The sequence below is a fragment of the Arctopsyche grandis genome, chromosome 7 (assembly GCF_051622035.1).
Source record: "Arctopsyche grandis isolate Sample6627 chromosome 7, ASM5162203v2, whole genome shotgun sequence".
In the NCBI taxonomy this organism is placed as follows: domain Eukaryota; kingdom Metazoa; phylum Arthropoda; class Insecta; order Trichoptera; family Hydropsychidae; genus Arctopsyche; species Arctopsyche grandis.
This window is the reverse complement of record NC_135361.1, coordinates 17,042,244-17,066,502: the sequence shown is the minus strand read 5'-3', so window position 1 is coordinate 17,066,502 and position 24,259 is coordinate 17,042,244. Positions and strand designations below refer to the sequence as shown.

The window sequence follows — 24,259 nt, the reverse complement described above, 5'->3', positions numbered from 1 at the left end:
TACAAAAAAAGTATTATTGCTATACAACATATATATATGTATATGTATATAGATATACGCTTTTTTACGCGCCGCTGCCTCTAATATATAACGTGTGTAGAATACCAAAGTTAAAAATGGTCTCACAAACGGCACTAGTCCTGCAAACGTTTTGGAACTTGATATGCCAAAATCAAAAGCTCGCGATTGAGCCTGCAAGAGAGCGCGTCATCAGACACACCGTAAAAGTGAGAGTGTGTATTTTATACACACGGACAACTTTTTTGAGGTATGGCAAAAACCGGAAGACGTTGATAAGAGCACGACACCCCCACCACGATGATCGGTAAAAGATGTGCCCCACCTGGCCAGGTGAGGCAGCACGCGCGGCCAGTCGCGTGCCGGCAGACACGTCGAAAGCACGCATCGAAGCGCACACACCCACGTATGAAACAAACTTCAAGTGCGAAAAGACGTACGCCGAATTGAATCGCAACACACGACTTTTAACATTAAAAGTTTAAAATAAAATAATCGGGAGGGGTGGAGGAAATAAGACTCGCCCGGGGGAGAGGCCCAGCAGCGACGATCGATTTGATAGCGCATCGTCGAGCTCGCAATCAAAACAAAACCCCCATCAAATAAAAGCAATCAAATTAGAGCCAATCGCATTAGGACATAACGGTTGTGTGTAGTACATATGACAGCGGACAAGCGGCTAAATTAAGTGAATTATTGATATTGTTGATAGTGTGTGTCGATCCAACTTACGCATTGTTGTCGCCTTTCAACGCACACTCCGATCTGTTTCGTGGTTCTTCATTATTCCGCTTTATGTCAACTGTGTTGGACTTGAATAAACGTTGTGATAATTTGAGTAATTGACGAGCGGGTGGATAGTTGTCGACCGAAGAGGCACCTGTTAAAATCTGAACGACCGAGACGCTGGACAATGCTGAAAACTCACTCGTAAAGAACTGTCAAGTTGGTGAGAAACTTTTCATTATACTATATATATATATATGTATATATCAATGCATTTATTGTTATAAAAGTGAAAATAATATATACCTACATATGTATGTAGTATATATTATTATTATAATATATACACAAATAATTTAAGGCGCGAACGGGTTTCATGTGCGTTTTGTAGTAGCCGATAAATTCTTAGCGTGAAAAACAATTATGTTTACTATCTAGATTGAAATTACAATACGTATTTATCAAGAAAAGAGTTTATTTTAACTTCTTGAATTTGAACCGGTTGTATCAATCAAGACATCACCTGTTTTTGAACGATTGAGAAAACCGGTCACTAATTGTTAAAAAGAATGTGGAATTTAACCTATATAAATTGTTTAATTGAAATTTTTACCAGTCGCCAACGGAATAAAAACAATAAAAAATATAAATCATATTACGTGTTACAATTCAAATTAATTATATCAATTGCATGTATTTTGATTAATGAAATTGTAATAAATGTATTTCATTTAATTTCAATATACATATGTACATATCGAATATTATGTTAATTGAGCTACGATTTTAATTTATATTTATTCAAATTGAGATTATCTGTTGAAATTCAAGTTATGTGCTTCTGCGATATGTTTTTCAGGCGTATGACATAATTTACAAAAGCACACTTTTCGTTTCGGCAAACGTTCATCGTTCACCTTCACAGGTGTATACATCGCATCGGCCTTTTATGTAAACACATTCGCCACTTCATCACATCGTTTTCTATTTAATTATTAAAGGATGTATATTTGCATATCACAATGTCATCCGATATAATTAATGCGGCATCACAAATAATCACAGATGTTTCTAAAACACACACGTGCATACATATGTATGCGAGTACACAGACGGATATATGCAGACTATCGCACACCAGAACACATTTTCTACAAAATTAACATTTTTTTCTTGTACGTGTATGTTTGTAAAGCAGGTACGAAATCTGAAAGAAAAAACAAGCCAAAACCATACGTAATATTGTACTATTTGTATAATACGAGTGTGCCAAGCTGAATACTAACTTCACGAGACGCAAAAGCTCAAACATACATTATATAGCATGCATTTTAATTGACATATTAATTTAATAAATATAAACTATTTTTTTTTTATAATAAAAAAAATAAAGATTGACGACGATTAAAGGGTTCGTACAAGAGTAATAACACTTTAACGTATTCTACTTGACGTATTCGTCATATGTTACGATCGCGTTGCTCGCAATTTAAAATATGGAAGAACTTTTTAAAAATGAACCTCAACTACTTATTGAATAAGAGAAAATTATTCATACACTTATCCTTTGCTTTCTTTTTATCAAAACCTCGGTCTATTATTCATTTTTCGCTCAAAGAAAGCGTGTATAACATTATCGTGATACTCCAACACATTCAATTCAATTCAACGATTCCAGGAAACGTACTTATCCTTTGAAAATCAGGTCACGATTCACAATGCTAAAAATCCTGAAGCAAAATAACGGGAACTCAACTGATTAGAAAGCTCACACTCAAAAGGAAAGCCTTCTCTGCGTGCATATTATAAACGTATACAAAATATAGAGGGTCATTAGGACGGTCGATGTACATACATACATACAACAATGGCAATAAGGGCAGCCTATTTGCGTAAGTGTCGTAAACGCGAGGTGGACAGCAGAACTAATCACAGTGTATTACAATAATAACGATCGTCTCCTGGGAAATACTGGTAATTTTCCAGCACGGCGGGAAAAGTGCGGGCGTGATTGTACCGCACTCAGCGATTGATTGCTCTTTGATTGCTCGCATCGATGGCTTTTTCAGCCGCCGCTGAAAGTGCATCCATTCCGTTGATTGCACTATCGCATATAGTGTCCATAGAAGGAAACTCGTACTTGAGCGAGTATAATAAAAGCTCAATTTTATTCTACAAAATAAATCAAAAACTTTTTTAAAATAAAAACAGTTAATATATCAAATTATGTAGTTGAATCGACACTCGTAAGAGAAATATTCCAAAGTTTTTAATTGCAAAATGTCTTTTGCATACATGTATATACATTTATGTTCTTAAATTCAAAAGAACTAAAACCACACATATGTATACACACATATATATATATATATATATATATATATATATATATATATATATATATATATATATATATATATATATATATATATATATATATATATTAATTAATTAAATAAATAAATACTTGTCCGGAAAAATCAGCGTTTTCCACGAAATTTCGCATTGAATAAATAAATGACGGCTGTACCTATATGTGTATATAAATACATATTAATATAACGAATTGGTCGAATAATATCACAATATTGAAAATGTTTACCCACAATTTTCGTCAAAACAATCAAATTGATGAAATATTTGATTTCGCAGAACGAAAATGCCGCGACAGGAAGTGACATCGATGACTCCATCCCCGGCTGCGCCATTTTCGCCTTTGACTCCATTGACGCCTCCCCGAGACTTGGATGAATTAGCCAGAATGACATCCAGCATCATCTTGCAGAGGGACCGGGAAAGGGAGATGCGATTGAACGCATTCTGCGAACGGGAGAGGGAGAGGCTGAGCGCATTTTCTTTCGTGTCTTCGAACAGAGATTTCACGTTCGGCGTGGACGGCCTCAAAGAATACGCCAGAGCGAGAGGTGAGTTTTTAATTCAATAAAATAGCAATCTAATAGCAATAGCAAAAAAAACTATGCAATCGAGGTTGCTTTAGATTGAAAATATATCGCTCGATTGAATCTATGTACCATAATAGTCGTTATGGTACACGAAGCCATCATCGATTTGCGGACAGATATGAGCAATTGATACTTTACAATGCGCCATTAACTTGATCAAAAGCAAATAAAACTACAAAATACCCATGTTTTACTAGTATATAATTATATAAGAATTAAATTTCATTTGTTTTATTTCAATATAATAGCACATTTTAATTTTGTTTATTTTAATATGATTTAGCTGAACTGGGAGCTTTGATGTATCATTGCGCACCTCTGGCTTATCCGGCCTGCGTTTGGCAACCTCTGCTATTGAGACCGCCTTCTCAATCAACGTCTCCTCCGAGAACACCCGAGCAGCATACCGAAGGTAAATTTAAATCAAACAAAATTATTAATTGAAAATGAACGTACATACATATGTACCCGTGCGATAATTAAAAGCCATTACGGTGTTTGCGCTATCACCTGTTGTGAGTGCGATTACTTCGGCAATGAACGGATGTAGCAAACACGTTGATAACATATACGAAAAGAATAACTCAATGAAACGTTGAACTCAACTTGATTTCAGACATAAAAAAGTAATTAATGACAAAAAAATTTCTTCAATTTAAAACTGCTCACATCAAAATTTTCCGTTGGATTTGAATTCTTAAAAAAAAATCAACATTTTACACGAAATTTTAGTTCGATATCAAGCGAACCTATTTATAAATTCATTAAAGTTCAAATAATAACAAAGTCATAGTTGAATTTCCAAATGTCGTCTTGACAGTATGTATGTATGTAGTTAAAGTCACATTCAATTCATTCAAAGTGTACTTACATACGTATATCAGTGAAGTTTACGATAAAGCATGAAAAATCGCGTGGTATTCGTGTCATTTACCTCGTAAGAACCACATATTTGAGATATGTGTAAGCTATTTCCTCCGCTTTTTTTTATAAACAGGTTGAGCTTTACTGTACGCAGATAATAAGCATGTATAATACAATACATCCTGACGATAAAGTATCAACTGCGTATTTTCAACGCCTCGTACAATTCACACTCGATCGCGCCAATCACTTCTGTAATCGGCTAGAATGCAAAATTTACGTCGAACGTCATTTGCATTAGTACCAATTAGAAATATTAAACGGCTCAGTATTCACCGTTAACTGGGTCAAGTGAGATAGTAAAGTGTCTAGTTAAAATGCCATATGAAACAATGTTTCTTTGTACACAGACGATGAAGATCTACCTTTGAACCTTTCTATGAAAAATCGTTCGAATTCCACTCGTCCCAGCGGCATCTGGTCACCGGGCAGCCTTTGCGAGCAAGAAGAGACCAAATTCACACCTGGATATACCAAATACCAAAGCAACAGAAACGCGTCTAGTCCAGAAGTGTTTAGCCGACCGGATTCGACGGGTACGGCTTTAGAACTTCTGTCCAACGAGAGGGAAACCTCCAGAAATGGAAGGAGATGCTCGTCAAGCGGAAGCTGGGACACCGAACCGGAAAACGTCAGTATCACCACTTCGATCTTCAACGGAAAAGGAGACATTATCATTGGAAAAGTGAGCGGAAGCGGAAAAAGTGGCATCACCAGCGAAAGAAGTTTTCAGGTATGCACTAATGCACTTTTGACCGTTGATTAAAAACGGATGCTCTATGTATTAATTTTATATTCTATTTTTCCGGAATGTTCAAATTAAACACGTGTTTCATTCGCCACGACACCCGTATACACTGTCATTAAAAATTTAAACGTTCCCACACTCGAACAGACGAACGGAAATTAAGCTTTTAGTGGAAAAAAATGTTTCAAAGAAAAATGTTTCAAAAAAAAATAAATTAAGAAATTGATAGCACAACATTTCAAGAAATTGATAACACAACATCAACACAACAGCGACATACATAAATTAAATACATTTTTTTTAATATAAACAAGAAGTATAATCATTTGTACTGCATTCGATCATTGTTAACACGAATGCACGTATATGTATATTTATGTATGTATGTGCATACATATGTTTACCCGTAGACGAAATATAATTGCATTCGTCGCACATTTGCACTTGAAAGGTCACCAAAGGTGACACAGTGGGCAAATTAAACTTAAACACATCTCAAGATGTTTAAATTACTAATTATTACCATATTATAGTCAGGTGTTACATTTATTTATTACTGTAATTTATCATTTATTACTAGTATGTACTATTTTGTCACAATATTTTTGTCCTTGCATTGTCGCATCTATTACAAACACACTCGAGTCAATTAAACTGCAGCACTTGGGTACACTTTGATGTTTGTGAAAGTCTATATTGTTCAATACTAATATGTATAAAAATTTAAGTACATATATGTATCTATAGATTATATTAATATTTAAACAGTCGACGTTGCATTTTGCAGCAACCGAGGGAAACTAATTAGTTTTAAAATCAACCTATATATTGTATACTATGAAGTTGTATTTTTCCTCCAAAGAGTTACATATTTAATATAAACCATGGTCTCTTATATACATAGTTCCAATTCACACTTGTCGCTTTCTTATACATATAAAACGTGTCCAATATAACATTTAACCTTGTATCTATCACTTGCTTATAAGTTTTCAATTATATACATTTATTTTTATATATGTATATGTACATATGTACATTCGATTCGATGAGGTTTTATTTGAATGGATGAAACCTGCGATCATCAACCAAACCACTCAACGATCATTCGGCAACAAGTGAAACAAGTGTTGTTTATTTTTTCACTCGTTCAATATTTTATAATAATATACGTATTAATATTATGAGCGATCAATCACGAATTGTGCCAATATAACGATCGGCCATAAATTTTGTTCAAGTGTCGTTTTTCACTGTTCGATTCCCATTCGCTGACAAATCTTTGTTTGTCTCGCTGCCCGAACAGGCCCGCTTTCGATGAAGCCTTCGCGTTAATTTATCGCTTATTTGACAAGATTTTCATACGCAAACAAATTCCTGCACTTTCCGGCATCGACTTTATCATACATACATATGTACCTATCGTCTGGGCAAACTCATTTATTTTCGGCTGTAAAAACAATGCGAGCGCTCGCTGTCGAAACGGCGATCGGCAATTTTCACCCCATTTGAAAAACACTCGCGCGAAATTTTCAGCGATTACGCAACGCGCGCCAACTCGGATAAGTCACTTAGCAAACAATTAATAATGCAAATATGCGTATTAAAATTTGTATGGAAATCGTTAATTGTCGCTGAGTCGAGACGACGATTGTGTTTGCACGCCGAATGCTTCAAGTTAAAACGAGATAGACAAATTCAACGCAAGCGTCTAGCGCATTGGAAAAATTTATCGTCATACTAATGAAATTTATCGTCATACTAATAAGTAAAATTAAATAAGTGCTTAAAATACCAAAACAATCAATTTTAAATTTTAATCTAAAGGGGCAATAAATATCGATATTAAATTCTAAAATAGCACTCAACTTTTCTATATATGCATGTACATACATATGTACAAATGAACATATAAACATATGCAAGTTCTTTTGCTTTTAAATTATTTCAAATTTTTATTATATTTAATCATGAAACTGTACATAATTGCGAATCACATGTACATATGTATGTATGTAAGTAGTACATAATTTTGTTTCTGCAAAATAATCGATCTATTGTCAATATGCACAAATGATTTAAGAGATTCTATGACGTTATTTAGTGACTGAACAAGTTTCAATATTTGGGATCAGTAAAAAATAAAAAGCATAAAGTAAACTTCAAATGATATCAAAGGAAACTGAAAGAAAGATAATTGAAATTCATATGGAAAAGCGTACGCATGTGACATGTAAAAGATTACAAACAATATATTGCATAATATGTAATGTCAAATCGATGTTTTTCGTTTATATTTCACTCAAAAGTTACATTAAAAATTTTTGGCGCACTAAAATATTGTTAATTTGAAAATAAAATTATATCAAATTAAGATACAATTTATAGTTAAGGAAAAATTTTTCCTGTCCCACTTCTTTTTTGTTATTATACCTACATATGTATATATGTATAAAACATGTTTCATGTTCAAAGCAAATTTAGTTAAATATTTTGACTTAGTTCAATATTTATAATATTGAATTTAGTTCAATATTTCAAAATATTGTTGAGCGTAAGGTACAGTTTCAAAATATTATCAAATACTTTTGATTAATTAATGTATAGTATACATAGATCACTGTTTTCCAAGGTGGCGCCCATGCTCGAGGATTGAATATGGGGTGGGGGGTGGGGGGGAATGAGTAAATTAATGGTTTTTACTTTTTATTTGTTAAGAATTCCAATCGCCGAAATAAATTTTTGATACGGTAATAATAAATTTGAAAAAAGATCAACAATAAATTACATATTTGTTTTCTGCACGAAATGTAAGCAAAAATCCTACTCTGGATTCTAATCTTGAAATTTCTCATAGCTAAATCTGGAAAAATTATATACGTACAATAGGGGAGGATTTACTAAAACCAGATATGTCAATTTTTCTCAAAAAAAAATCTGGAAATTGATGTAAAAGATGCTAAAAAAATGACACCGAACAATTATACTATTAGTAATAAAATATATAACTTGCTTAAGGATATATGTATGTAGGTTTCTACATATAGAAAAGTTAAGAATAAGAAAATTCTCAATAGAGATGGATGAATCAACTATAAGAGACAGTGGGACTGAATTTTATGGCTTATAACCTTAATTAATTGTTAGAATGTGGCGAAATATAATTATGATTTTTGGAGCATCGAAGTAGACGTGGCACAAAAATGGCACTGCTATAGATTATGCAAGAAGTACTGCTACAGATTAAAAACGAATCTTAAAAGAGACTTTGGTATTATAACGCATTTTAGATAGGCGAAAATAAGCTTCAGCCGGTTTTAGCTTGGCTTAATTAGTTATAACAATTTTTAATAATAAAACAAGAATTAGAATATAGATGAACGACAAATGTTTCTATAACCAGCCAAAACAAAAAATACAATAAATCAATTTGTTTTTTGTTCGCCTAGCTAAAAATCATTATGTTTGATGTTCAAATCCTCGATTACACGTCAAAATACCGATTTCCCAACGTTGGCTATTCTGATTTTTATAAACCTCCTTTACGTTTCACTTACTATTACAATTAAGAGGGCATTTTTATTTTATTATCTCTTATCCGATCGTTTTCATACTTTGCCATATTGCTCATTCAAGAGTTTGTCACTTCTCGTATCTCAAACGGGCACGCTGTGCATATTTTGGGGAGTTGCATACGAAATCCCAATGTTTGCACGGCAAACAGTAGCAATTAAACAGACCAGTATGTAGCACACCAGCTGTCAGCTGTTTCCAGCACTGATGTAATTCCTGCGACCTATTGTCACTATGCTTTCGCATGGCGATTCATACGAAATCTTACCAATCTAATATAAATTTAAATACATGTGTCCCGAAAATAGTTTGTAAACCCGCACGCCCAATAAATAATAAGCAATAATAGTCTGTATGTAAATTTTGTGGAGTGAAAATCGTCGATGTCGGATGACAACCGTCAGTTAGGTGAACGCTGTTAAGAATTAATCGTTTCGAAATTTTCCTACTAATATACATACATCGACCGTTTCGACTGCCGAAAAGTATTTAATGATCGCAATTTCGACAATTAAAAGACATCTGTCGTACGCCCATGATTTGAATAAATCAGTAAATTAACGTCACGTCAAATAGACCCCTGTCGAGGCAGCCGAATAATTAAATAATTCCTAATTTTAAATTACAAAATTTGTGGCCATCACGCCATAATTGCGAAAATCACGAAAAGACGTCCCTGATAAAATCATATTCGATTTTTAATAAAACATTTAGACCACGTGGTTAATCGGAAAACTTTTCAATTTTGTATTTCTCAGTCAGAAACATTTCATTTTAAAACTGAAAAGTTCTTCGTTCAAATTCTAATTTAGTCGATTTCTAGAAATTTCAATAAATTTAATTCAAGATAGGCCAATTTGTGTGAAATTTTTATAGCTTTAATACAATATTTTTATATTCATTTAATTTTCACGATACGTATTTATGTACATACATATATATTTTGAACCTAATAGTCACTAAAGAGGCCATATTATCACTTGATGAATCCAATCATTACAAACGTTATTATTTACTAGCTACTGATTTACAGTTAGTAGAAATATGACGGATTTAGCTAATTTCTCGACGCATACAGTATTAAGCTTTGAAATCAACACAACAATTCGACGCTTTGCAAGTGTCAATCATCCATCGAATTTTCCTGCATAAAAGATGACTAATCAAAAGAAAAAGTAAGCCAACGGTATATTTAAAGGATATCGATTGTTCACGTACACATTAGTACACACGTGCATACGCCGCAGAAATTCTTTTGTGAAGTTTCAATTATGTCGAGACACGAGTAGCAAAAAGTGGCAAATTTGCGGTTATTCGCTTGCGAAACGACTCAAAATTTTTTCGATCCCCTCAAAATTGTGACCGAAGTTCTTCCTTCGACAATAGTGAGCCTCGTACAGACAATTTTCTTTTCTCACGAGACCGAGGCTATAAATCATGGCGAAAACGGTTCGATTGAACCGTCAATTATCGCGTTGCATACGCACGCGATGACGATACGGCGAGGGAAAATCACTGCTGTCAAACATCTGTCGAAATGCGTGCAACCAACTGTCACTGTCACTTACAACCATCCTAACTATATATTTTTTAATTTATCTATACATAAATGAAATATCAATAGACCATGTTTGTAGAAAACACCAACCTCGAAATTTTATCTTTTTTCAATGTGTATCTATGTAATATTTGAATTTTACCATACATATGTTAGGTGCCATAACAGGCTTCCCCAAAGTGACACTTATGGCCAAACTTACATATATGTATATAAATACTAAACACATTCTACAATGAACATAGATATATTTAACAATCTGAATTTAATAAACGTCCAGATTTTGCCAACAGCGTATATAAAACTTGATTCTGGCTGGGATTTAATTTAATTTAATTTATTGCAGTACAAAACCATTTTAATGCATAGCAAATAAAATTACATAAGACTGATAATAAGAAGAAAATAGCATAAATAAATAATAATAAATATGTAATTGAATCATACAAATATGAAACAATATGGCAAAATCGTAATGGTAAGTATAGGAATTTAAAAATAGTAAATAAATACACATAAAAGATAAAATAAGAGGACATTAATAACATTCTAATGACAAACAATGTGCTGTAAAGAACTAATAGACTAAGAGCTAATTTGCAACTTCGACCTTTCTACTGGTAAACAATGGCTAAGCCAGCATGTTGCTAATGTATTCGGTATAGATCTCTGATCACATTTTTATTTTTATTTATAACCACCATTTATTTTCTTAATCCGTCGGTGGAATTAAAAAAAGTAAAAATACAACGATCAGCTTAATAGTCGCACAAAAAATGAAAAGTAAATAAAAAAATAATTATATGCTCAGGCGAATATGTTTTTAACTTGACAGTTTACACTTAAATTACAAACGTCCATCTGCGCAAATAGTACCACGTCGCATTTTTATCACACATTAGCTGCCTATCTATTTATTACCGTACATCTAAATACCTATTCAATTAAATGTTCTTCTTTTTTTGTTTGAAATTTTATTGAATACGCATATTAAAGGAGGCAATTATACTAATACCGCACATTTACTAGATTACGCTTAATTATTTGATCGTTTCAAAAGCGTCCAACTTTTTCAACTTAATTTCTAATTTTCCTCCCCGTAATCGCGTTTCTTTAGCTCGTCGAAGAATTAGGAAAATTGATATCAATTATGAATACGTACTAGAAAATTAAATATTTCACCGAACAAAAGAATAAATGATCAAAGTCATACGATATCGTCGCTTATACATACATATATTATCATATTTTTTTTTAATGTAAACTTTTTTCGAATAAAAAGTATGTAGATACACACATATGTATGTACACACATATGTATGTACATACATACGCAATACATTCGTATAGCTTTATATCATCATTATTTCGTGTATATAGCGATATCATAGATACATAGGTGAAAGTAAAAAAATCTCATTTTGAATATTTTATAAATTAATTGAAATGTCTGGATTGCATGAGCGATGAAAGGGTTGTATAAAAACGATAAAAAATTCACGACAATACACCAGTCGCAAAGAATAGTAAAGTATGCTCAATACTTATTCAACGTTTTCAGCTCGATATTTTTTTTCACTCGTTCCTACATATTACAAACATACACACACACACACACACACACACACACACACACACACACACACACACACACACACATATATATATATATATATATATATATATATATATATATATATATATATACTAGCTGTATTACCCGGCTTCGCTCAGTGTTTATAATATAAACCGCTTAAACATGACTAAGCTAATTTAATTAAAAAAAAAAAAAAATTAAAAAATTAAAAAAAAAAATTAAAAAAAAATTAAAAATAAAAAAAAAAAAATCAAAAAAAAAATAAAAAAAAAAAATCAAAAAAAAAATTTAAAAAAATCAAAAAAAAAATCTAATTTTTTTTTTTGCCTTCTAGGGCTTCGCCCTCGGCACCCCCCTGAGCCTTTGCCTTCTAGGGCTTCGCCCCTCCACGCCCCATGAGCAATTGCCGTTTAGGGCTTCGCCCCCATGATCAGTTGCCTTTTAGGGCTTCGCCCCTCCGCGCCCCCATGATTCAAAGCCGTCTAGGGCTTCGCCCCCCTTAGTTAATGCCTTTTAGGGCTTCGCCCCCCGCGCCCCCAAGATTAATTGCCGTTTCGGGCTTCGCCCCCCTTAGTTAATGCCTTTTAGGGCTTCGCCCCTCCGCACCCCCATGATTAAATGCCGTCTAGGGCTTCGCCCCCCCTAGTTAATGCCTTTTAGGGCTTCGCCCCCCGCGCCCCCAAGATTAATTGCCGTTTAGGGCTTCGCCCCCCTTAGTTAATGCCTTTTAGGGCTTCGCCCCTCCGCGCCCCCATGATTAAATGCCGTCTAAGGCTTCGCCCCCATGATCAGTTGCCTTTTAGGGCTTCGCCCCTCCGCGCCCCCATGATTAATTGCCGTCTAGGGCTTCGCCCCCCTTAGTTAATGCCTATTAGGGCTTGCGCCCCATGAGGCTGGGCCCCCCGGGCCCCCTTCGGGGCCCCACGGGGCTGCGCCCCTTGTGGCGCCCCCTTTTGAGCCCCATGGGGCTGCGCCCCATGAGGCTGGGCCCCCCGGGCCCCCATTCGGGGCCCCACGGGGCTGCGCCCCTTGTGGCACCCCCTTTTGAGCCCCATGGGGCTGCGCCCCATGAGGCTGGGCCCCCCGGGCCCCCTTCGGGGCCCCACGGGGCTGCGCCCCATGTGGCGCCCCCTTTTGAGCCCCATGGGGCTGCGCCCCATGAGGCTGGGCCCCCCCGGGGCCCCACGGGGCTGCGCCCCTCGTGGCGCCCCCTTTTGAGCCCCATGGGGCTGCGCCCCATGAGGCTGGGCCCCCCGGGCCCCCTTCGGGGCCCCACGGGGCTGCGTCCCTTGTGGCGCCCCCTTTTGAGCCCCATGGGGCTGCGCCCCATGAGGCTGGGCCCCCCGGGCCCCTTTCGGGGCCCCACGGGGCCCCACGGGGCTGCGCCCCTTGTGGCGCCCCCTTTTGAGCCCCATGGGGCTGCGCCCCATGAGGCTGGGCCCCCCCGGGGCCCCACGGGGCTGCGCCCCTCGTGGCGCCCCCTTTTGAGCCCCATGGGGCTGCGCCCCATGAGGCTGGGCCCCCCGGGCCCCTTTCGGGGCCCCACGGGGCTGCGCCCCTTGTGGCGCCCCCTTTTGAGCCCCATAGGGCTGCGCCCCATGAGGCTGGGCCCCCCCGGGGCCCCACGGGGCTGCGCCCCTCGTGGCGCCCCCTTTTGAGCCCCATGGGGCTGCGCCCCATGAGGCTGGGCCCCCCGGGCCCCCTTCGGGGCCCCACGGGGCTGCGCCCCTTGTGGCGCCCCTGGCGGGGCCCCATGAAACTACTCGCCTTGCGCCCCCGCGGGGGTGAATCCATTGAATCGAAAAAAACAAATCGGCGCCCATGGATCGAAAAAAAAAAAAACGAATCACGTGTTCGATGACGTCACCGATCTACGGACGACGAAGAAGACGACGAAGAAGACGACGACCAAGGATACATACAAAGTCTCTTTCCAAATTATAGATTAGATATATATATATATATATATATATATCTGGATCAGGAATCCTTCCACTACATCTTTATCTATCAAACTTGAACTTATCCAAAGACGCTTTCTTCGACTGCTTTATATGGAGCAATATGGGATTTACCCATATTTATTTCCTTCACAATTCGTCATGGGTATGGTCGGCTACACTTCTCTTGAACACAGGAGGAGTTTTGCCCTCATCAAGTTCTTGTTTTCCATATTTAGAGGCTTTATCTCCTGTCCGTCTGTCCTGGCTGAGTTGGGCTTTCATGCTCCGGAGAGTGTGATATGGACCCGGCACCGTCCCCTTTTTCACACTCCTCTGGCTAGAGCTGTGGCTTATAGTTATTCTCCCATTCCTCGTGGCCTCCGTTTCTTAAATTCACTGGATGGTGCCATTGACATTTGTCACATCTCTCGTCATTTTCTGCACCACTTCCTAAGTTACGGAAGTCGCGACCAATTAGAATGGTTGAGTTAGTTTGACCAGTTAAGAATTTTTAAGAATGTTTATTTATTTTTCTTTTCTTTATTTATGTATTTTTACTTTTATTTCGTGTACTATTTTTCCTTTTGTCCTATCTTAATCTTTTTAGCTTTTTTGTGAATTTTTCAAAAAACTTAATATTGTTCAATCTTTTGTACAGTGCAAGCAATGCGGGAAAGCTTTCAAGAGATCCAGCACGCTCTCCACTCATCTGCTCATCCATTCTGATACCAGACCTTATCCATGCCAATATTGTGGGAAAAGGTTTCATCAAAAGTCCGATATGAAGAAACACACCTACATACACACCGGTAAGATCAATTATTTCAATAACCTAGAATAATATATGTATATAAAACAATATTCGACCGGATCGAGTACTAAAAATTATCAAAAAAAAAAAATCATTTTAACGATTATCTCACCCTGTCATATGTATGCACATACATACAAGCAGTATCGAATCATTAATATATGCAGAAGTTTTCCGCATGTTAAAAAAAACCACTTCTTTATCGCAAATGAATAAAGTATGAGCACAAAGGAAATGGTATTCGAATACCACAATCTCACATATTACCCAAGAATCTAGTAGTTATCGGGCTGAGGCTATAATTTCAATGAAATAGCCGACTTTTACATGACGTCGGTGTTATCATCTACTACTTACATACATATATAGGAAGAGAACTTTCAAGCAAGGCTCACCTAGCATAACGATTTATTGATCAGAAGAATATGAAGCAATTTAAAAATAATAAGTAAAAAACAACACATTTTCTTGAAACGTCCAATTTACAATACCGCGTAATGATTGTGTGGAATATGAAATTAATGTGTCACCTACATATGTATATGTATGTACATACATTCATTATTGAAATTAGCCACGATGACGATATTCTCACGGGTGTCTTTTATTGGCGTAATTTTAAAAGAAGTGTGATTATGATTTATGTTCGAAAGCATACGGGGGGGAGGTGGATTAATTAGAGAGCATTGTTTGATTGTTCCGTAAGGATGGGTGGGGTGGGAAAGTGGTAAACAACGAGCGAAAGGGTAGAATAATTTGAAAGGAAATTTAAATTATGTCACAACGAGCGATAACATTGATATGAAATTGTACGCGACAAATCAAGCACATTTAATTAAATTAAGTGTATTGTAGACTTATATAGCTTATTTCAATGCGCGTACGAATTTCAAACTGCTGCAAAATTTACCACGAAAACGGTTTCATATTTGGACGTACGAATGATGAAGCGTTTTTCATTCTTGATTAAACTTAATTCCTAGATAGTGTCGGGTGAAAAACAAAAAAAAAAACAAACACGAAACGTAATTAGATCGCGTCAATCTAAATTGACTTAATTTCGGTTTACATTCCTAACGATTCCTGCGTAGTTATATGACACACGAGCACACATTAACACGCAAACCAGATCCGTCATTTTCCGACAGGAAAACATCCTACGAAAGCTCACCCGTGTATTCGCAATTATCACCGACGCCTGTCGAAATTCATTCCAACGGGTGTGTTTTGAGCGACAAAAAAAACACACACATATGTATATATGAACGTTTTCGCGCTCAATTAACTGCTCCCTCGTCTACTTACGAAATTATGAACGTTTTATCGTCGGATAATTAGATTCGGCCATTTCCGTGAGCTTTCACAGTGCGTTTATCTGACGTTACCTTCCGGCGCGTGCCGGTCGCGTGTCGCACACTAAGTAAACCCACTGCCCTTTATTTATATTCAATATATTTACGAATGCAAACGCATTACACTCATACAAATATGAATTGTTCGATTTGAGTAATTCCCTTTAAAGATCAAATAAATTCACTGAAAAATATCAAAAATCGCAAAATTAATCAAAATTTTCATGCTTTGCACTGCCAAAGCTTGGTTGTTAGCGATTCTACCTACATATGTATGTATATACTCAGATAAGTGTATTTTTATTTGTATTCGTCAAAACGTTAATTGTAATAGAATAAGTAAATAGTAAATTGTATAATTAGTAAATAATAAATTATATATCGAAACAATATCATCTTTATTCACTACAGGAGTTTTTAATAAAACGTCATTCAAAGGCCGTTAACACAACGTGTGTGTTATTGAATCCTCCAAACTATAAAAACAATAAGATATATTTTAAAAGATTTAGTTTCAAACTCCCATTCATAGATATCATATCAGCACCACTTTATCCAAAATATCGATCTGATAATTCGTACGGTCGAAGACAACTTAAAAAAGCTTAAGAATTATGTTGAATTTACAAAACCTAATATTTTTACCGTTACTTTGCGAAAAATATGCGAAATTTCGGGAAATTCGGGCGGTCCATAAATAGTTAATATATCGACAACAAACATCTTTCATGTTTCTATGTATATGACTAAAGGGAAAAAGGGAAAGATCGAATTAGGAAAATTTTAAAAGCTGCAGCCTATTATTTCAAACATATTTTATTGATAAATTAACTGGTATTAAATACCGATTTGTGTCAATTTTATTTGGATTTATTATGAACTTTAATTTCTTCGAACACATTCAAATATATATTTGTATATAAATTGTGAACACATTCAAATGCCTTGAAATCTATTAGAAAATTATTTTCAAATTACATGGATAATTTACATATATGTACATATGTATGTATTATACAAAAATTGCATTATATTTTCACAGTCGTAAAATTGAGTTTCACGTGATTTTTGACACTTTCAAAATACAAATTACAAAATAAACAATTCTTGAAATTATGTATATAAAAAACGAAATTTACCACAAAACATATGTACATGTACTTATATTTTGAAACTGAAACAAAATTTTGTTTGGATATCGTTTTCAATGATCAATATTACGTAAAGAGTGGGCGATGTTGATAATCACTAGTCACCGGACCCAGAAGGTGCCGCGTATTGTTCAAAGGTTGTAAATGCATTGTTAAAGGTTTGCCGAACCTTTTTTACGGAAGCCGCCGGTACTCAAATACGAAATGTACATAATTTTGGAAGCTAAAAGATTAGTTTATAATGCTTTATTTTTCGACCATACTACACCTTGAAATAAAATAACTATCTAGAAATTTTAACTCAATATCGTCCGAGTATCATATCAACGTCAAACTTTTAGTACACAAAATTGAAAAGAAATGAAAATCGACACACGGCCATGTAGACAATACATACATATATGTACAAACGACCTATTGTAAAATTTTCATCGGGTCGTACATAAGTAAAACGTACATACGTGTCGTGTTTGAAAAGTTTTATCAAAGTTTTCCCAACAACGTTTAACGACATCCTACAACGAATGTGCGACAAGCTTAATAACATATTCTTATGTACATTTTAAATCAATTCGGAAAAAGTTATAAATCGAAACGACCACCTACATACAAGCATACGTATTTCGAGACGTTTTATTTTATGTATTTATTTTTTCTTTCGCAGGTGAGAAACCGCACAAGTGTGTCGTATGCTCGAAAGCTTTCAGCCAAAGTTCCAACCTGATCACGCACATGCGGAAGCACACCGGATACAAGCCCTTCACCTGCGGACTATGCGAGAAGGCTTTCCAGAGAAAAGTCGACCTTCGCCGTCACAGAGAGTCCCAGCATCCCGAGGCTGCTCCTTCGTCGATAATCCATGCCTCACGACAATATCACCACTTTTACGGAAACGACGGACCGGCGTCTGTTACGCTCACGCCCATCATGAAAGGGCTCGGCTTGCCCTCAGGCGACATGTCTCACGTCACAAGTAGTTGCTGAAACAAACAAAAAATTGTTAACATTTGTATATATATATATATGTATAACTGTATAGTACGAAACAGTGCCGTCCATTGCGTGTACGCACGTCGATATCATCATGGGATGTTTTACGTCTAAATATAAATTAATTTTTTTATGCTAGTGAATTGTACTTATTTGCTGTTAAGTAGCTTTTTCCCTTACATGTGTAATTTGTGTTTTGTAATTTTTAAGCAATTCTTACGTGTTAACCAAAGTTTTGTATTTATGGTCGTAACTTTAAGTTCCAGTGTGAAACGCTTATTTTTATATATGAACTTTTTAACTATAATTTTTAATGTTCTATTATTATCGGTATTTATGTATGTATTATATAGTCGTTAATAAACGTGTGCTTTGCACAGTAGCATGTTATGCTCTTCGATCTGCTGATTTGAAATACTATCAAAATTTATATGCAAGTACAGTATGATCAAATTCACTATTTGCATATCTGGTTTATGCGACTTTGACCATATGAAATAAATGAAATGACCTTTTTGCAGTCTAGTCGTAACTTATAAAAGAAGTCGTTACCGAATCTGCATTTAAAAATAAGCCTTTTTTATTGTATGTAAATAGATGTAACACTCGTTTTACTATTTTATATTTGTGATGCAATACAATTGTATAGACAACTATGTATAGCAATTTTCGACTAGATTTCATTCCCTCACAGTGAAAACAATAGTGTTGAAATGAATCAATATAGCGAAATAGTAGCCGTGGATGAACATAGTTCAAAGAAATGAGTGTTCGATGTATATTTTGGAAATATTTATGTATTTGTATATTAGTTACTATATTTGCACCTTTTTGTTATATATTTTTTGAACGTCAAACGATTTCACTTTTGTAAAATTTAATCAATTTTCATTTGCATTATCGTCAAGACATAGAAAAGTCACACACGGCTAGTATACCAAAGATTAACGTGTATAACTCACTGTACAATGAAAAATTGTGAAGGATTGTCTCTCTGTAACACATGCGAATGTAACTGTAAAAACAAATCAAATAGACAATTCCGATCGATGTTAAACAATACAAATTAAAAGACAATTGTAAAAAATAATCACTATATGTATTTTAATGAACCAAAATGAAAAGACGGACCACTGTGTCGCTTAGTCAAGCTTTCGTCCATTGTTTTACTTTTGTACTATTGTGCAAGAGTGATTTTATTTGTACTTAAATCTCAATGTTGTGAGATACTTTGACTTACGATGAAAAAACTAAGTCATCAGAGAGATGGATATATATGTTGTAAAACTCTCTGTCTTTATAGATTGTGTATCAATTTTGAACTTACTATTAAATGTATGTATAATTTAAAACTATTAGTAAATAAATAAAATTATCAAACACTAATCAATCGACTTTTATTACGAAAACCGTGTCATGTCATTCCTTGAATAATTTCGAAATAAGTTGTCAATGGATGTTTATAACCGTGGCGGTTTTTACACTATAAAAATTAAACACCAAAATTCTCGTCCCCAAATTTATGTACAAAAAGTAAAAGTTGATTCTTTCAGAGCGACCTCTCCTCGTCGAACATCGTCGTTAACACGTTCGCCACTACAACATCACTAATATATTCCGAAAGGGTTGCATACAACGAATTTTAAATTAATGCATTTTTTCCCTAAAATCAAAAGTAAGGAATACATCGTCCGTCGAATTTCAACATTTCTGAAAAATCCGATGAAAAACCAACTGTCGACAAATCGAAAGTTTCGACCGATCTTACCATATAATCGTAGAAAAAAAAGCATTATTCAAGAACGCGATACGTCGAAAGTGTTAAAAACGTATGTACATACATAATAAGAACATCGAAGTCTTCCATCGCAGTAAATCGATTAAAATTGTCGTCGCGCGGTAATTACAAGCCGTTCGAAATTACACCGTATATTACAATATGCATACATATGTATGTATATATATATGTATATATACCACACCAGATTTTCAAGATTCACGTTGTTACGGCAGGTTATTATCGATTCCAGAAAACTGGCGTAAAAACACCTCCGAGCGGGATTTGCCCTCGAATTTGTCGATCCACTTGCGGTCGTATCTGCGTGTGTACGAGTATGTAGTTTTATATTTATGTATTATATTTCAATCAATTAATAATAAGAGACCACTTGACGAAATCCACAATAATCATCGACGGTAAAATCTGAATAAATGACTAAATTAGTGTATTGCCCATGTTTTTGAAAATATATTGAAACTGATCGAGAAATGGGCGATCGACGAATGAAGGCCGATTTTTTTTTCAATTCAATGTTACCTATGTTTGTATGTATGTACATACATATGTAGATATAAATATGTATTTATGATTAGTCCGCTTAACGTCAGCGATCTATTATAATTCAATTCAATTGCAAATAACCTTCAATTAGAGCAGGCTCTTTGAACCCTTTTATTTTGTTTTTAACTACCTTTAAGTATCCGGAATTGCCCGGTTGAAGGCATCGGTCTCTTTGATTTAATACACATGTACATATAAAATGATGCTTAGTAATAATATATTAAACCCTTATATCAAATTATGATGCTAATCTCACAACGATGTTTAAAATTGTCATGATAATTCAAAATTATATGAAGATACATGTGTATGAGACTGAAATTAGAAAATAAAACAATTAAAACTGTTGATACTTTTAATTTCAGCAATTGCTTTGTAGGCCAGACTTTTCCTCAACTGTATAACTTAAATTAAAAATATTAAGCAAGATGATATGTGATAATATACAACAAGATAATAAACTCTTTTTCAAACATATCAGCATCTGTAATACCGGAGTATGAAAAGTTACATACATATGTATGTATGGATGGAGAATAAGTTTCAGTTATTTTTTGCAAAATTTTCTAAACAAAATATTGATTTATATTGATTTTTTTAGAAAATGCCAACGAAAAATAATTAAAAAAAAAAAACAAAACAAAAAAAGTTAATTAACGATACGAGATTGTAAAGACATTGGAGGCGAAAATAATAAGAGACGATCCAATCGAAGTTTACAAAATAATAAATAACCACTACAATTTATTGTGTTATGATTGAGAGGTCATACGTTCAGACTTCAAAAGGATTACATCACTACATACAAAAAAAATTAGAGATTCTCTTTTTTTCAATTAAAGTGGTTAAAATTTGTAGCAAAATATAAAAAAAAGTAAATTATAGTAAACTAAGGCGCCTAAAAAAATAAACTTAATGATTTCCTAAAAATTCTTATTTCAATAAGAAAATATCAAATATCTTATTTCATTTTACATCTTATTATTGTTGACTAACCCACGAGGCATTCGCTTTTCCCTAGTTATTTTTAATAAAAATTAAATAAAATAAATGATTTCATCTCAATAATACCGTCGACTTTTTCGCATATTTATACCATACATATGTATGTACAATAGCATACGAAAAGATTACCTAAACACAATCTGCTTTAGGTCATCGACTTCAGAGGGTCTTTAATTAATATTATGTATTATATGTATTATGAGCATTTGTAAGAATTGTAAATAGATTTTTGAGCTCTTTTTCCTATTATGCTGTACATTAACATTATAATAATATAATACTATGATTACTAACCAAATTAAATAAAATTGTAAAATAGAAAATGATCAGTAGATCAGTAGCTATTAAAATAGATATAAGATGTATTGTGAACATAATTTCGTAATAATAAAAAGCATTTAAAAATAAAAATAAAATAGCATACGAATAAATAAGAAATTAAACACTAGCATTAAATTACATCAAATCAATCGAAGTATCAAAACTAGACGCGTATAATAAAATTGATATAACATTAAACCGGTCGGAAACAAAACGGTGTCCACATTTGAGACAATTTCCTAGTGGCACTTTTATTGTCGTTTAGATTAAAACACACGCGGCATCGCATCGGGTCGCGTGCGGTCTGTCCGGTTTGATCATATTATACTTTATCAGATCCTGAATAGATAATACACTACAATCTTTTTAATTATCTTGATTTACGTCCGGCAGGACAATGCCTTACTTATATGACTGTTTTGGTGGCGGGGAACGGGCGCCGCGTTCCGTTAAAGCCAGCGCCTCTCAACATTTTACACACCCAATTTCCATATCAGTACAGGTGTATGCAGATTTCAAACATCGGGTCGTGGCAAAAAAAACCGCGCTCATCGATTTATCAAAGGATGAATGTGCAAAGTTGATTTTTTTCCAACGTCTAATTGTATACACACACATGCGGAAAACATGTGCACGATCAATAACGCGAAGCGCGAACTAGCCGCGTATATGTATATTTTTTATCTATGATTTTAAGTTATAGATTTTTTTCCGGAGATCGGAGATAAGGTGATTCGGGCAGGTGGAACCGGTGGTGAGTATCCTGAGAGAGTCTTATTAATAATCGCCACCGTTTTTGCACTGACTCGATTATGTTACGTCAGTTGTCACAGCCGTGTGGATTCAACGTGTTAAGTTTTCGCTTTTGAACCGGTCGGTCAGCGCGTGTCCTCCGGCTAGGGTCCTTAAATAAAAACATCAGTCAATTCTTTCGAAAGAGGTTATGTTTTGTTTTTTTTTATTTGAAATGATCACCTTTCGGATTCCACTATTAGCTACGTATATGAATCTGTGAGAAATTGCCGTCGAAAAAAGTCTGAATTCGATTAATTTTGATGGAGATAAAAAAAATTGATAGCGCAAAGATTACTTATGTAGCGGCGCCTTTGTTAAGAAGGATGTGCAATAATTTACCCAACATTATTTTACAAAAAAATTACTTAACAGATTTTAATTTAACATAAAAAGTTTTCTAAAACGGAAATCTCAACTACTCAGCTTATTTCACAATTATGAGTATGTCAATGTATGTACTTTATTCATAATTATATCGTCATAAATAAGTAAAAAAAAAACACGCACTTAAGCTGTTTTTAATTAAAAAGCGAAAGCTTTAAATGATTTTTGGAATTTCTCCTATATATAATATATGTATGTATGTAATTCGTTGGCGACCACAATATAACGCATATTATAATATAATATTGTAATTATTACCAGGAGGCCGTTACTAAATTGTTAACAAGCTATTCATCCTCAAATAAAAAATAAATCAAGAAATAGTCGTACCAAAAAGACGTTTGTGTTTGTTCCACAATATACAGGTACATTGATGAAATCGTCGTAATCCAATCTATAAGCTGCTAAGATTACAAATAGATTTTTACAGAATAGTTATATTATTCGATATTGATACGAGTCCAAAAATTTCGACATTTATCGGTATTATGTAGGTACTACCGAAAAAAAAACTGCTACCGGTAATAACGGTATTGATTTATTTAAGCAATTAGTGCAATATTTTTTTATTAATTACAAATAAAATTAATGATTAACCTACAATTAAAAAAATAACATTATTTCAATCAATTACTTTTATAATTATAAAATAACTGGTGGTTTTAACCGGCTTCGCTCGGTATTTATAATATAAACAGCTTAAACATGAAAAAACAATTTAATAGTAAACATTAATTTGTTTATTTATTTGAATCAAAAAAAAATACTATTCATCGATATCGATATCGTCGTAATAGAAACTTTGATTTGTTTTCTATGTTCTCAACAAACCTTACATACATACATAGTTACATTAAACCTTACAAAGTCTCTTTCGAAATTATATATTAAAGTCCTTCTACACAACGCGAATTACCTATCAGCTACGGTAGGTAATTCGCAAAAGTTTATTTGCAAAAGCAAATAAACTTTTGCATGCTCCTTGCTTTGAAGATTTTTTGTGTGGAAGGGATGGTTTTGGATTTTATTATAAAACAAATAATATTGTAATAGTAATAA

At 34.7% G+C, this 24,259-nt stretch overlaps 1 protein-coding gene across 1 annotated transcript; it reads left to right on the top strand.

Moving 5' to 3' along the window:
- Nucleotides 1–320: 320 nt before the first annotated feature.
- On the top strand, nt 321–19,742 carry LOC143914617 (uncharacterized). The gene is made up of 6 exons (XM_077434894.1): nt 321–967; nt 3,397–3,668; nt 3,991–4,119; nt 4,982–5,364; nt 14,709–14,859; nt 18,029–19,742. The coding sequence occupies exons 2-6, from the start codon at nt 3,404–3,406 to the stop codon at nt 18,346–18,348; spliced, it is 1,248 nt and encodes a 415-aa protein (XP_077291020.1). The 5' UTR covers nt 321–967; nt 3,397–3,403; the 3' UTR covers nt 18,349–19,742.
- The last annotated feature ends 4,517 nt before the right edge of the window (nt 19,743–24,259 follow it).

What these genes read in the sequence shown, in the direction of transcription:
- LOC143914617 (XM_077434894.1), top strand. Translation starts at nt 3,404, where the DNA reads ATGCCGCGACAGGAAGTGACATCGATGACTCCATCCCCGGCTGCGCCA. An exon ending in CCAGCGAAAGAAGTTTTCAG is followed by an intron (nt 5,365 to 14,708) that starts GTATGCACTAAT and finishes TCTTTTGTACAG; the next exon opens with TGCAAGCAATGCGGGAAAGC. An exon ending in ACACACCTACATACACACCG is followed by an intron (nt 14,860 to 18,028) that starts GTAAGATCAATT and finishes TTTCTTTCGCAG; the next exon opens with GTGAGAAACCGCACAAGTGT.